The 12,528-nt window shown below is 44.4% G+C and overlaps 1 protein-coding gene across 2 annotated transcripts in view; it reads left to right on the top strand.

Moving 5' to 3' along the window:
- Nucleotides 1–12,528, top strand: part of TANGO2 (transport and golgi organization 2 homolog) — a 32,455-nt gene that overhangs the window by 10,777 nt on the left and 9,150 nt on the right. For both annotated transcript variants that reach the window (XM_039332354.1, XM_039332355.1), the window contains exons 3-5: nucleotides 4,554–4,642; nucleotides 7,186–7,305; nucleotides 8,112–8,226. In XM_039332354.1, the coding sequence (XP_039188288.1) occupies nucleotides 4,554–4,642; nucleotides 7,186–7,305; nucleotides 8,112–8,226 (324 nt within the window). The remainder of the gene's footprint in view (nucleotides 1–4,553; nucleotides 4,643–7,185; nucleotides 7,306–8,111; nucleotides 8,227–12,528) is intronic.

Raw genomic sequence — 12,528 nt, 5'->3', positions numbered from 1 at the left:
GGCACCCATTCAAAATGAAATTTAGTTGCTTGCTTTCAAAGTGTACACATACATAACACACATTTAAACATACTATATACAACATATGTATAGGCCTACACCCTTACATATAAGTGACATATAAATATTAATCACCGTCTACCTTGAATACATAATGGCATGATTCACTTAACAAAGCGAAAGATCGTAACGTGGGGCAAAACTCGCTTACCACAAGTCTCACTTAGTAACATAAATTTTGGGCTCAGTTGTGGTTGTAAGTGGAGAACGACCTATAATTAGGCCTCATCCGGTGCAGGCCGTGTTCCTTCCTCTGTAGCGGTCTATATTTTTCATGCTGTAAATAAACGTCCCTCATTTAAGTGTGTGCCCGCTTTGCACAAACCTTCATAAATCCAATTTTGGTTATACAAATCGCTGCTGTTTGTAAATATAGGTTTTACGTTTCGGAGCTATAATCTCGTAATCTTTTTTTATGGGGCTGAATTATATCGCAGGAAATTGCTTCAGCAGTACGGATTCGTGAGTTTCCATCTACACACACACACACACACACACACACACACACACAGCCAGAAGTTACACAAATCTTCCTGCAGGAGAGGCTGTCCAGCTTGTTTGTATAAATTACTTCCAGGATCTCATTTTTGCCGTGGCTGATATTTTGGTGAGGCTGCCTTAAAAGACGGGTGTTTTTCCCCCCCATCGGTTTGTCTAAACCTGAAGGCAAGTTGCCTAATTTGAATAAGTGGCCTGATTAACCCACAAAACAAAGTCAAGACGTGTTTGTGCCTTTCCTGGCACAACAAACCGTGATTCACATATAACGCTCAGCCATTATTTGTTAATCAGGCAATTTAGTGGCGGGGCACAGCTCCAGTACATCCCCACACAGTAGTGATTTTGCTGGCATGAATGGATTCTAGCTCATTGTTTTGCCCAGTTAGGTCTGCTCTGACTTGGTAATGCCTCTTTTTTTTTTCCCTTATTTTTCCTATTTTTTTTTAGCCAAGAATTGAAATGGGAATAGAACTAGCTTTAATTTCAGATAGTAAATCACTACAGGTCGTGCTCGACTTACAAGGGTTCCTTTAGTGACTATTCAGAGGTAACAATGGCGTTGAAAAAAGCACTTAATAAAGGAGAATATTTGTAGCTCAGGGCTGACATGAGGGGCTCCTTGGTGCTCTCTGAGCTTGCTTGTTGTGTGACCTTTGACTGTTTCTCACACACAACCGTCGCAGTATCAGCATTCGGCCGCTTGGCAAGTGACTCGTATTTATGACGGTTGCAGTGTCCTGGTTGCTACACGATCCCCTTTGGCGGCCTTCTGACCAGCCAAGTAAATGGGGGAAGCCTGGTTCACTTAACCAACGGGTTACTCGTTTAACAACTGCAGGGATTTGTTTAACGACTGTGGCAAGAATGGCTGTGAAAGGGGGCAAAACGTTCTCAGCCACTGCCTCTCTTAGGAACAGAAATGTGGGGCTCAAACGTCGTAAGTCGAGGACTAATCGTATTGGGAAGCCTAGCTGTTTTACTCCGTGCATCTGTACCTTAAAGTAGTTTATCCACAGGCACAAAATGTTTGCTTGGGCTTATCTTGTTTCTGTGCCTTGCTGAAACCTCTAGCCAGTCCACTGAAAATGCGTAAAGCAACGGCAGCTGAATAAGAAGGAAATAAATAAAACTTGGACTTACCAAAGGTTTGTTTAGCAAGCCCTGGGACAGGGGTAGGCAACCTTGGCTCTTTTATGACTCGTGGACTTCAACTCCCAGAGTTCCTGAGCCAGCATGGGGGAAACTTTGGCCCCCTCATGACTCGTGGACTTCAACTCCCAGAGTTCCTGAGCCAGCATGGGGGAAACTTTGGCCCCCTCATGACTCGTGGACTTCAACTCCCAGAGTTCCTGAGCCAGCATGGGGGAAACTTTGGCCCCCTCATGACTCGTGGACTTCAACTCCCAGAATTCCTGAGCCAGCATGGGGGAACTATGGCCTCCTCATGACTCGTGGACTTCAACTCCCAGAATTCCTGAGCCAGCCACGCTGAGGGGAAAGGGAGAGGTTTCCAAGCTGAGCTGGCTCAGGAATTCTGGGAGTTGAAGTCCTCGAGTCATAAAAGTGCCAATGTTGCCTGGGTTAGAGTGATGGAAATTAAAACGTTGGTCTCCTAGGCCAGGGGTAGGCAACCTTGGCTCTTTTATGATTCGTGGACTTCAACTCCCAGAATTCCTGAGCCAGCCACGCTGAGGGGAAAGGGAGAGGTTTCCAAGCTGAGCTATGGTGGCTCAGGAATTCTGGGAGTTGAAGTCCACAAGTCATGAAGGGGCCAAAGTTTCCCTCATGCTGGCTCAGGAATTTTGGGAGTTGAAGTCCACAAGTCACGAAGGGGCCAAAGTTTCCCTCATGCTGGCTCAGGAATTCTGGGAGTTGAAGTCCACGAGTCATAAAAGAGCCAAGGTTGCCTACCCCTGCCCTAAGTAAACAATACTTTTACACGAGGTGAACTCATCCCATTTATTTCCATCCTGACTGAAAGCACAATATTTCGAACCCAGAGTCCTCTTTTGAGACTGGAGATTGCCTTGCTGAGATAAGCCAGCTCCCAGAAACCATAGTTTATTCAAACCAGGAAGGGAGCAAACCAGCAACATGCCAGGCAAACGCTAGGCAAACCTTCAGCCTGGTCCTTCAAACCAAACTGGCATTGTAGTGGTCCGCCCCTCTTTTTGTTCTTCTTTGTGAGTCTTTGTGTTCTTGCCTCCGTGGACTAAATAGAGCTGACGCACGTAGGTCCTTTCCAAACTGCGCATCCTTCGGTGGGTATATTTCAACAGAGTACAAATAAAAATAAACCAAATATGATTAGGTGCCTCCTGGGAGCACACCCCTGAAGGATGCTGTGTGTTTACGGTACAGAGCTGGAAAGGAATCAAAAAATGTGTGTGGGCCTGCTTAAAGACGAGCAAGCTGGTTGTCGACAGCCGTGGTGTGTTGGCATTAATTAACTCAGCTTGGCTGTGTGGGTGTTGCCCAAATTTTCGCAAGGATTTTTTCTGATGTTTCCCGGCAAAGCTGTAATTTCACGATAGAACACACATGAGGTCACAGATTCAACCTCTTGGATCTTCAAATAAGACTAAGAGAAATCCGTTTAATTGGCTCCTTTCCCCCCCCCCCCGGCAGCATGTCTGGGGTGAAAGATCAAACGTAGGGCAGATCTTGAATCCAGGATCTGGGTGTTGGCCACACAAGCAGGAATCCAGGTTAAAATTGTAATCGTCAGTCGAGAACTAACGGTGGCCAGCCTGGAGCTCACGTTCTGCATGTTTAATTCAGTTTTTATAGCTGCCCGACCCGATTAAGTGACTCTTAGGCAGCGTACAATTCTAAAATTGTAGAACGATTAAAACAATTTAGAAAGCATTAAAACAATTTTTTTTAAAAAAAAATCCACAAAATATGACATGTTGAATCCAGGTGCACCGTATCGTAGCTCAGGAACCTCGTAGACTTTTGGGGTAATATGACAAAAAGTTGTTGAAATATAAATAGTAAGAAGGAGAGGGAAAAAACATTTGTTGGAATATATTCAGAATTCTCCAACATGCTCCTTGTCTAATTTTATCTGTAAACTCTTTGAGGCAGGGATATTCTGCCCCCTTCCTTCCTTCCTTCCTTCCTTCCTTCCTTCCTTCCTTCCTTCCTTCCTTCCTTCCTTCCTCCCTCCCTCCCTCCCTCCCTTCTTTCTTTCTTTCTTTCTCTCTCTCTCTCCTTCCTTCCTCCCTCCCTCCCTCCTTCCTTCCTTTCTTTCTTTCTTTCTTTCTTTCTTTCTTTCTTTCTTTCTCTCTCTCTCTCTCTCCCTCTCCTTCCTTCCTCCCTCCCTATCTTCCTCCCTCCCTCCTTCCTTTCTTTCTTTCTCTCTCTCTCTCTCCCTCTCTCCTTCCTTCCTCCCTCCCTATCTCCCTCTTTCTTTCTTTCTTTCTTTCTTTCTTTCTTTCTCTCTCTCTCTCTCTCCCTCTCCTTCCTTCCTCCCTCCCTATCTTCCTCCCTCCCTCCTTCCTTTCTTTCTTTCTCTCTCTCTCTCTCCCTCTCTCCTTCCTTCCTCCCTCCCTATCTCCCTCTTTCTTTCTTTCTTTCTTTCTTTCTTTCTTTCTTTCTTTCTTTCTTTCTCTCTCTCTCTCTCTCTCTCTCCTTTTCTCCTCCCTCCCTCCCTCCTTCTTTCTTTCTCTCTCTCTCTCTCCCTTTCCCCTCCCTCCCTCCCTCCTTTCTTTCTTTCTTTCTTTCTTTCTTTCTTTCTTTCTTTCTTTCTTTCTTTCTTTCTTTCTTTCTTTCTTTCTCTATTCATTTCATGCGTTAAATAAACCAACCCAGAGTGGAGAACGAGTATTACACCTTATTCAACCAACCATAGTTAAATGGTTGCTTAGGATGATGTGTAACATCAGCTTCTCTTTTTTTCTTGTTGTATCTTATGCTGAAGTAAACAACAACAAAAAAATCCTGTCCTTTTTCAGTGCAATCACGGATTTTCTGTTCTTTCCCTACAGGCTTATCCTAGCAGCTAACAGAGATGAATATTACCACAGGCCCTCAAAATGTGCCGATTTTTGGGACAGTAGCAGTGAGATTCTCAGTGGTATGTAGAGGGCTCTTTGGGCATGTGCTGAAGCCAAGCCATCCTGACTGGTCACTTAATGGCCCTTCCAATTATTAACAGACTCGAAAAAAGTTATTTACAAGCTGTCCTCGGAGTTACGACTGTTGGGCTATTTCTGCAGTCACACGAATGCATTTGGAGCGCTTGGCAACTGGCAGGTTGCAGCATGTTACGGTCATGTGATCACATTTGGGAATTTTTAAAAAAATATTTTTTGCTATTCTGGAGTTTCCCCCGAAAAAAAAGGTAAAAAAAAATGCCCTTCTGGTAAACTAGATTCGGACTTATGGCCACCTGATTCACTCAACAACCGTGGGGACTTGCTTCACTCACTGTCTCCTAGTGATTGGCCCAAAGTCACCCAGTTGACTTTTGTACCTAAGGTGGACTAGAATTCCCCTGTGTCTCCTTGGCCCAAAGTCACCCAGGCAGCTTTCATGCCTAAGGCAGGACTAGAATTTGTCAGTCTCCTTGTGACCCTTTTAGAAGCATTTCTGTGAATTTGGCCTTTGTCAAAAATAGACTGTGGCTGCTCCAGCTTCCTTGAGCCATTAGCTTCCTGTGAGAAATGTTGAAGGAGTTCCTTAGTCTGTTGTCTCTGTCTCTATCTCTACCTCTCTATCTCTCTCTATCTCTACCTCTCTCTCTCTTTATCTCTACCTACCTCTCTCTCTCTCTCTCTCTCTCTTTATCTCTACCTACCTCTCTCTATCTCTCTTTATCTCTACATATCTACCTCTCTCTACCTCTCTTTATCACTACATATCTACCTCTCTCTACCTCTCTTTATCTCTACCTCTCTCTATCTCTCTTTATCACTACATATCTACCTCTCTCTACCTCTCTTTACCTAGCTACCTCTCCCTATCTCTCTTTATGTCTACCTATCTACCTTACTCTCTCTATCTCTACCTATATCTCTCCCCGTCCATCCATCCATCCATCCATCCATCTCTCTCTCTCTCTCTCTCTCTCTCTCTCTCTCTCTCTCTCTCTCTCTTTCCTGCCTAGCTATCCTAAAGTACATGTTTCAGTACGCACATAAATAAAAATGAGATTTCAACAAACCATGGGGATTTTTTTTAAAAAAAACCCTCTGTGAAGATTCTTCTCTTCTGCTTAACGTTGCTGTCATTGGCAGGCATACTGCGGAGGATAAATTATTCTCTCACTCTTTCTGTCTGCCCCAAAGTTCTTTTTCTTTTTTCTTTTTGACTCTCTGAAAGTCTGGTTTTCATTCTGAATTCTTGACAAATATGCTGTACACATCCCTCGCTCTTCCTTTTTCATACAGAGGGATGCTTAGCAGGGCGGGGAGGGGGGACACTTTCTGAAATCTGAATTTTAAAAGCTTTCTGGTCCTTTTTGATGTATTTATCCTCTCCCTGAGCTTGTGTGTGTGTGTGTGTGTGTTTGTGTGTGTTCGCCCTTGGTTTTATAAGATGGAGGCCTTGAGCTGTCAATCTTCTCAAGAAGGTTGGTAGTTTATCTTCTGCTTCTTGTGTAGCACGGCTAAATCCTTTCTTTTCTTTTCTTTTTTTAAAGTTTTATTAGATTTTATAGGATTAGGGATAGAATGGGATCAGGGTTGGCTTAGGGTTTAGGTTGAGGTTGGGAACAGGATTGGGGTTATCCCCCAATGACATTTTCCATATTTAGCAAACAGGGTATTGTCTGGGTACATAAATTTAGATAACAGGAATCGATATAATAATAGATAGCAATAGCTCCCGTGAAACTGGACCCTGTTCTTCACCTTTCCAGAAAGCGAGTTGTGAAAACTGTCTTACATCGCCTTTGCCTTAACGCAGCCTTTTTTTTCCTTTCTTTTTTTTTTAAACTAGTCTGATTGCCAGGGATGACCAACAAGCACATGTAGGCAAGCGAACAGGCTGGTGGAGGGCAGAAAACAAGCTATCCCCTCTGTCTTGCTTGGTTTCCCTAGGCCAGTGGTGGCAAACCTATGGCACGGGTGCCAGAGGCGGCACCCAGAGCCCTCTCTGTGGGCACGCGCGCCGTCGCCCCAGTCCTAGACCTTCAGCTGGGTTTTATAAAACCTTTTCGCTTTAGGCCTCTGCCGCCGTGTGCAAAAAAAAAAAGTTTCAATCAATCAGTCAATTTCAGCTTCTCGCAGGAAAAAAAAAGATCTTGCAAAGTTGGAATTGATTGATTGATTGATTGAACTTTTTAGTCCCACCCAGTCTGCCGTTACCACTGCAGCCACGCCCACCCAATGGGCCACACCCACCCGGCACTCGACGACGCATAAGTGGGTTTTGGGTTGCAGTTTGGGCACTCGGTCTCTAAAAGGTTCGCCATCACTGCCCTAGGCAGCCCCTTCCCCCACGGCTAGTGTGGACCCAGAGTTGGGTGGAAGAGGGGGCCCGGTGGTCTATTCCCCCTTAAGCTTGGATGATCCAGACTCTGCCCGGCCATAATGTCACTTGGTCACCGACGCCAGGGGATTAATGGTGCCCAGGTGACGATTCGTTTGTTTTTTGTTTTTGTTTGTTTTTGGGCAGGCTTGGATATGGAAGAAGGGAAAGAAGGCGGCTCCTGGCTTGGCATCAGCAGGAAAGGCAAGATGGCCGCCTTGACCAATTACATGCAGCCTCAGATAAACAAGCAGGCAAAAGGAAGAGGCAAGTATGTAGTAACAAAGGGGAAGCGATGGGATATCCCCTGCTTCGCTGTAAGAATGGTTATTCTCCGTCATGGTAATACGGGCTGGGTTATATCATTAGAACTGTAATTGCAGTCTAGAATTAAAAAGGGAGCCCTGGTGGTTAGAATGCAGTATGGCAGGCCAACTCCGCTGCCAGCAGTTGGGCAGTTCGATCCTGACCGGCTCAAGGTTGACTCAGCCTTCCATCCTTCCAAGGTCGGTAAAATGAGGACCCAGATGGTTGGGGGCAACAGGCTGACTCTGTAAACTGCTTAGAGAGGGCTGTAGAGAACAATGAACTGCCAAACGGCGGGCAGCCGGCAGAAGTAGCCTGCATTCTAACCACTGCGCCACCAGGGCTCATAAGATCATTCTCCTTCCCCGTAAGGTTACATGAACAGAATTTTGCAAGTCTGAAAACGCAAATCTCCCACTGTTTCTTTCTACAGTCTGATCAGGGTCCTTCGTAAGCTTTTATCTGGCCGTTAAGCAGTTGTGGGCTCCTCCGACTTTTATCTGATGGTTCTGTAGACAGCATCTCTTCCCCCACAGTCCTTCAAGATCGTGTCTACACATATAGAATAGAATAGAGCTGGAAGGGACCTTGGAGGTCTTGTAGTCCAGCCTCTTGTTCAAGCAGGAGAACCTATATCATTACACTCCGGCAGCTTATTCAGTTCTGATATACTACGAAGCTTAATTGATGTGACGAGATGTCTGGTCTCCTTCTGGGAAATGATGCTCCCTAGTTACAAATCCCTAGTTCCGTTCCTCTCTTTGCAGGTGCTCTGGTGACCAATTTCTTGACATCAGAAATGGACAGCTACTCTTATTTGAAGAAAGTGGCCTCGGAAGGACACCTTTACAATGGCTTTAATTTGATCGCAGCAGACTTAAGGTAAGCCTATAGCAAACCGTTCAGCAGCAAAAACTCAGAAACTGAGGGAGGGGGTGTAGCTGCCCCCTCACCCCCCCCCAAAGCCATCAGCTGAGCAAGACGCCCTCCTGCCCACTGCCCCACCTGCCAGAGACCCCCTGGATCTCCCCCAACCCTGCCTGGCCCCCACAGGTATCCCTCCCCAGGAGCAATATGGAGCTGGCCACGCCCACCCTGGTCACGCCCATCCACCCTGGCCACGCCCACCCAGTCTGCCATGAACACCCAGGCCACGCCCATCTGGTACTCGGCGATACATAAGTGGGTTTTGGGTTGCAGTTTGGGCACCTGCTTTCTAAAAGATTCGCCACCAGTGGTATAAGGTTTCCTGCCTGAGCAGTGGGTTGGACTAGATGACCTCCAAGGTCCCTTCCAACTTTTATTATTATTATGAATCATCGCACAGTCAGCCGGATGTTCAGACTGGATTTGGCATTTTGTCTACCTATCGGGTCCTTGCCAAGGACCTGGGATAGGCAGATGTGGATGTTTGATGGTATTACAGGTCTCGTCGCAGGATGGAAGCAGTTCCCAGTAAGGCTGCCTTTTGCAATTGACTAATAGCGAATTTGTCAATGCCAATAGTGTTCAAGTGGTGCTCCAGTTGTTTTGGGATTGCACCCAAGGAGCCTATGACTATTGGTACTACCCTTGCTTGCTTTTGCCACAGTCTTTCTATTTCTATTTGTAGGTCTTTGTATTTTGTTATCTTCTCCAGTTCTTTCTCTTCTATTCTGCTGTCTCCAGGCACTGCCATGTCCACTATCCAGACTTTTTTGTCTTTCTTATCAACAGTTGTTAAGTCTGGGGTGTTATGTGGCAGGTGCTTGTCTGTTTGAATTCTGAAGTCCCAGAGCAGTTTAATTTTATCATTTCTTCTTCTCTTCTTCTTCTTCTTTCTTTCTTCTTCTTCTTCTTCTTCTTCTTCTTCTTCTTCTTCTTCTTCTTTCTTCTTATTATTATTATTATTATTATTATTATTATTATTATTGATCATCGCACAGTCAGCCAGATGTTCAGACTGGATTTGGCATTTTGTCTACCTATCGAGTCCTTACCCAGGACCTGGGATAGGCAGATGTGGATGTTTGATGGTATTACAGATATTGTCGCAGGATGGAAGCAATTCCTAATAAGGAATTATTATTATTATTATTATTATTATTATTATTATTATTATTATTATTATTATTATTAAAGGTGGGATAAAAATGAAACTCTGGTATTGTGGTGCCAGAGGTAACCCTGGTGCTACAGATTATGAGCCCAGTCTTTGGATAAACCTGGAGCAGTTTAAACTCTGCACATCCCACGCCCCAATCAAATTCTTGAAAGAAATGACTCTCCCCGCTGGGACTGATCACATCCTATCGTTATCTGACCCCCGTAGTCGAAAGCGGTGTTCAAAAAGAAAGTGTTTGGGGGGGGAGGAAGAAAGAAAAAAAGTGATCCTTCCTTGACTGCAAATCTCAGCTCCGTGGTACATATTTTGACAAGGACAGGGAAAATATCCTTGGCAATAATTGCTTCGGAGATCTGTGTCTGACAGCTTGGAAAAAAAACCCAAAAAACAGATGAGCAGCGCTTGGGGAAAAAATGAATCGCTGAATTCGGAGCCAAAAAAGGACAATGTTCAGTTTTCAAAATGTGCCAAGATCCTCATGTTAGCTTTCTTTCCCACAAAAGGAGGATTAGGGTTGTCCGTCTCTGTTGCGCTTCAGATACAAGCAACAATAAGTGTGGTTTAGGCTTCCTATCCCCTCCCACGGCGAACGAGAAGCAGTGCTGAATCGACGGTAATCATGACCGTGGTTCGAGGGAAACCTGGTTTTTATAAAGGCCAAAGCGGCGGGTGGTAGATTTTATATTTTTAAACGCCTCCAGTGTGTCCAGTAGACTATTAGAATTCGCCTCAACGCAGCTTGCGAGTAGAGGTAGGTCACTCCGACACTTTCCTTTTAAAACATTTCCCAATGTCTTCTGCTGGAGCAGCGATCTGCAGATCCCAGCGGGATCGTAACTACAGGTCGGCTGCGGTCTGATTTGCTAATGTGCCCTTGGATTCCGTGTCTTGAAGAGAGAAGCTCTCCTGGCTGGAAGAGAGGACGGAAAAAATGGACAGGGAGGGGAAAAGAGAAGGGGGGCCTCCGTGAGAGGGAAGAAGCTTTGAATAACATGGGTTTTTCTTTTCTTTTTATTGATTTCATTAAACGTTTGCGCCGTCCGTGTCCCCTATATAAGGTGACCCTGGGAGGCTTACAAACGATAAAGTAAGTAAAAAAATATAGGTAGTCCTGAATGTACGACCAATGTTTCTGCTGCTAAGCGAGGCAGACAAGTCTTTAACAGAGCAGCTGCTTCCCTCAAGCCCTTTACAGGTGGCCCTCAACGGCCACAATTGAGCCCCCAAATTTCTGTGGCTAAAAGAAACATTTGTAAAGTGAATTTTCCCCCATTTTAGGACCCTGTTTGACCCAGTTGTTAAAAGAATCGCTGCCGTTGATTAGTTAGTAACCCGGTTGTTAAGCAAATCTGTCTTTTCCCCTTGAATAATAATAATAATAATAGTAATAATAATAGTAATAATAATAATATAACAACACCATCATTGGCATTGACAAATTTGCCATTAGTCAATTGCAAAAGGCAGCCTTACTAGGAACTGCTTCCATCCTGCGACGATACCTGTAATACCATCAAACATCCACATCTGCCTATCCCAGGTCCTGGGTAAGGACTCGATAGGTAGACAAAAATGCCAAATCCAGTCTGAACATCTGGCTGACTGTGCGATGATCAATAATAATAATAATAATAATAATAATAATAATAATAAAAGAAGAAGAAGAAGAAGAAGAAGAAGAAGAGAAGAAGAAGAAGAAGAAAGAAGAAAGAAGAAGAAGAAGAAGAAGAAGAAGAAGAAGAAGAAGAAGAAGAAGAAGAAGAAGAAGAAGAAGAAGAAGAAGAAGTAAGAAGTAAGAGTAGTCTGAACATTTGGCTGACTGTGCGATGATCCATAATAATAATAACAATAATAACACACCCCGGGGACACGGCAACCGTCCTAAATATGAGTCGGTTGCAAAGCATCTGAATTTTGATCATGTGACCACGGTCGTAAGTGTGGGGAAACGATCCCAAGTCCCTTTTTTCAGTGCCGTTGTAGCTTTCAACGGTCACTAAATGAACTGCTGTAAGTCAAGGACTGCCTGTAATTGTAAAAAAAAACTCAATGCCTCGTTCCCATTATCTGAATAAGATTTGTTTGGCTTTGGTGCCCTTAGCTCTGCCAAACCTTGTAATGGATTTGTAGGGTGGAAGAAAAAAACAACTGGTGGAGCTATTATTGGGAGGGGGGGGAACCAGATCAGCTTTGGGGAAAACACAGAGGCAGCTCAATTCTGTTCTTAGAAAGGAGAAGCATCCAGTGTCCTTTTTTTAATAAATGAAATTAGGAATCTCATGAGGCTCCAGACTTGGTATTACACGAGCATCTTCCAGCCGAAGGCTATTAACTAAAAGTAGAATTAAATAATCCTGAAACTCAGAACTGGGTTAGCTAATGAAATGGAGCTCGGAGTTCTTCCACATAAAAACCCTCCTGGCTTCTTTAAGCTAGCTTCATTTCAGCAGGATAATTTAGGATTCGGGCGTGGGAGCCTTTCGATGGCTACTGTTTTAAAACTGCTCACCCCCGACAGCCTGTCGTCAATCTGGCTAATCTCGAAAAAAGCTAGGAAGGGTTTGGCAGGGTTAATCCCTGGATGAGGAAAAAAAAAATAAGGAATGCCAGAGCTGTACACTAGACTGAAAAATGGGGAGGAGGGAGGATATCTTGGTAGACAGCAATGGCAAACTGTGTAATCCACCATATTATGTATCCTGGCTGTTCTGGGCATAATAAACGATAGCCCCTAGGTTTAGTCACCATGCAAAGCTCTCTTTATTTATTTCACTTATTTTTTGTGCTAAGGAGACAGACTCTCTAGCACACACTGTTCATTTATATTGCAATCTTACAACTTATGGGCAGATGTGAGTCCGTGAGGATCTCATTTATTTACTCAGCACACTTCTCTCCACAATCCTCTAAGATTTTCTCTCTCTCTCTCTCTTTCTTTCTTTCTCTCTTTCTCTTTCTCTCTCTCTCTTTCTCTTTCTCTCTTTCTCTTTCTTTCTATTTCTCTCTCCTCTTTCTTTCTCTATTTCTCTCTCTTTTCTTTCTTTCTTTCTTTCTCTTTCTTCCTCCCTCCCTCCCTCTCT

Source organism: Crotalus tigris, unplaced genomic scaffold (assembly GCF_016545835.1).
Source record: "Crotalus tigris isolate CLP2741 ecotype Arizona unplaced genomic scaffold, ASM1654583v1 scf7180000024461.2689607, whole genome shotgun sequence".
Lineage (NCBI taxonomy): Eukaryota > Metazoa > Chordata > Lepidosauria > Squamata > Viperidae > Crotalus > Crotalus tigris.
Note: the sequence above shows the minus strand (reverse complement) of the source record. Positions and strands in the feature narration are given on the sequence as shown.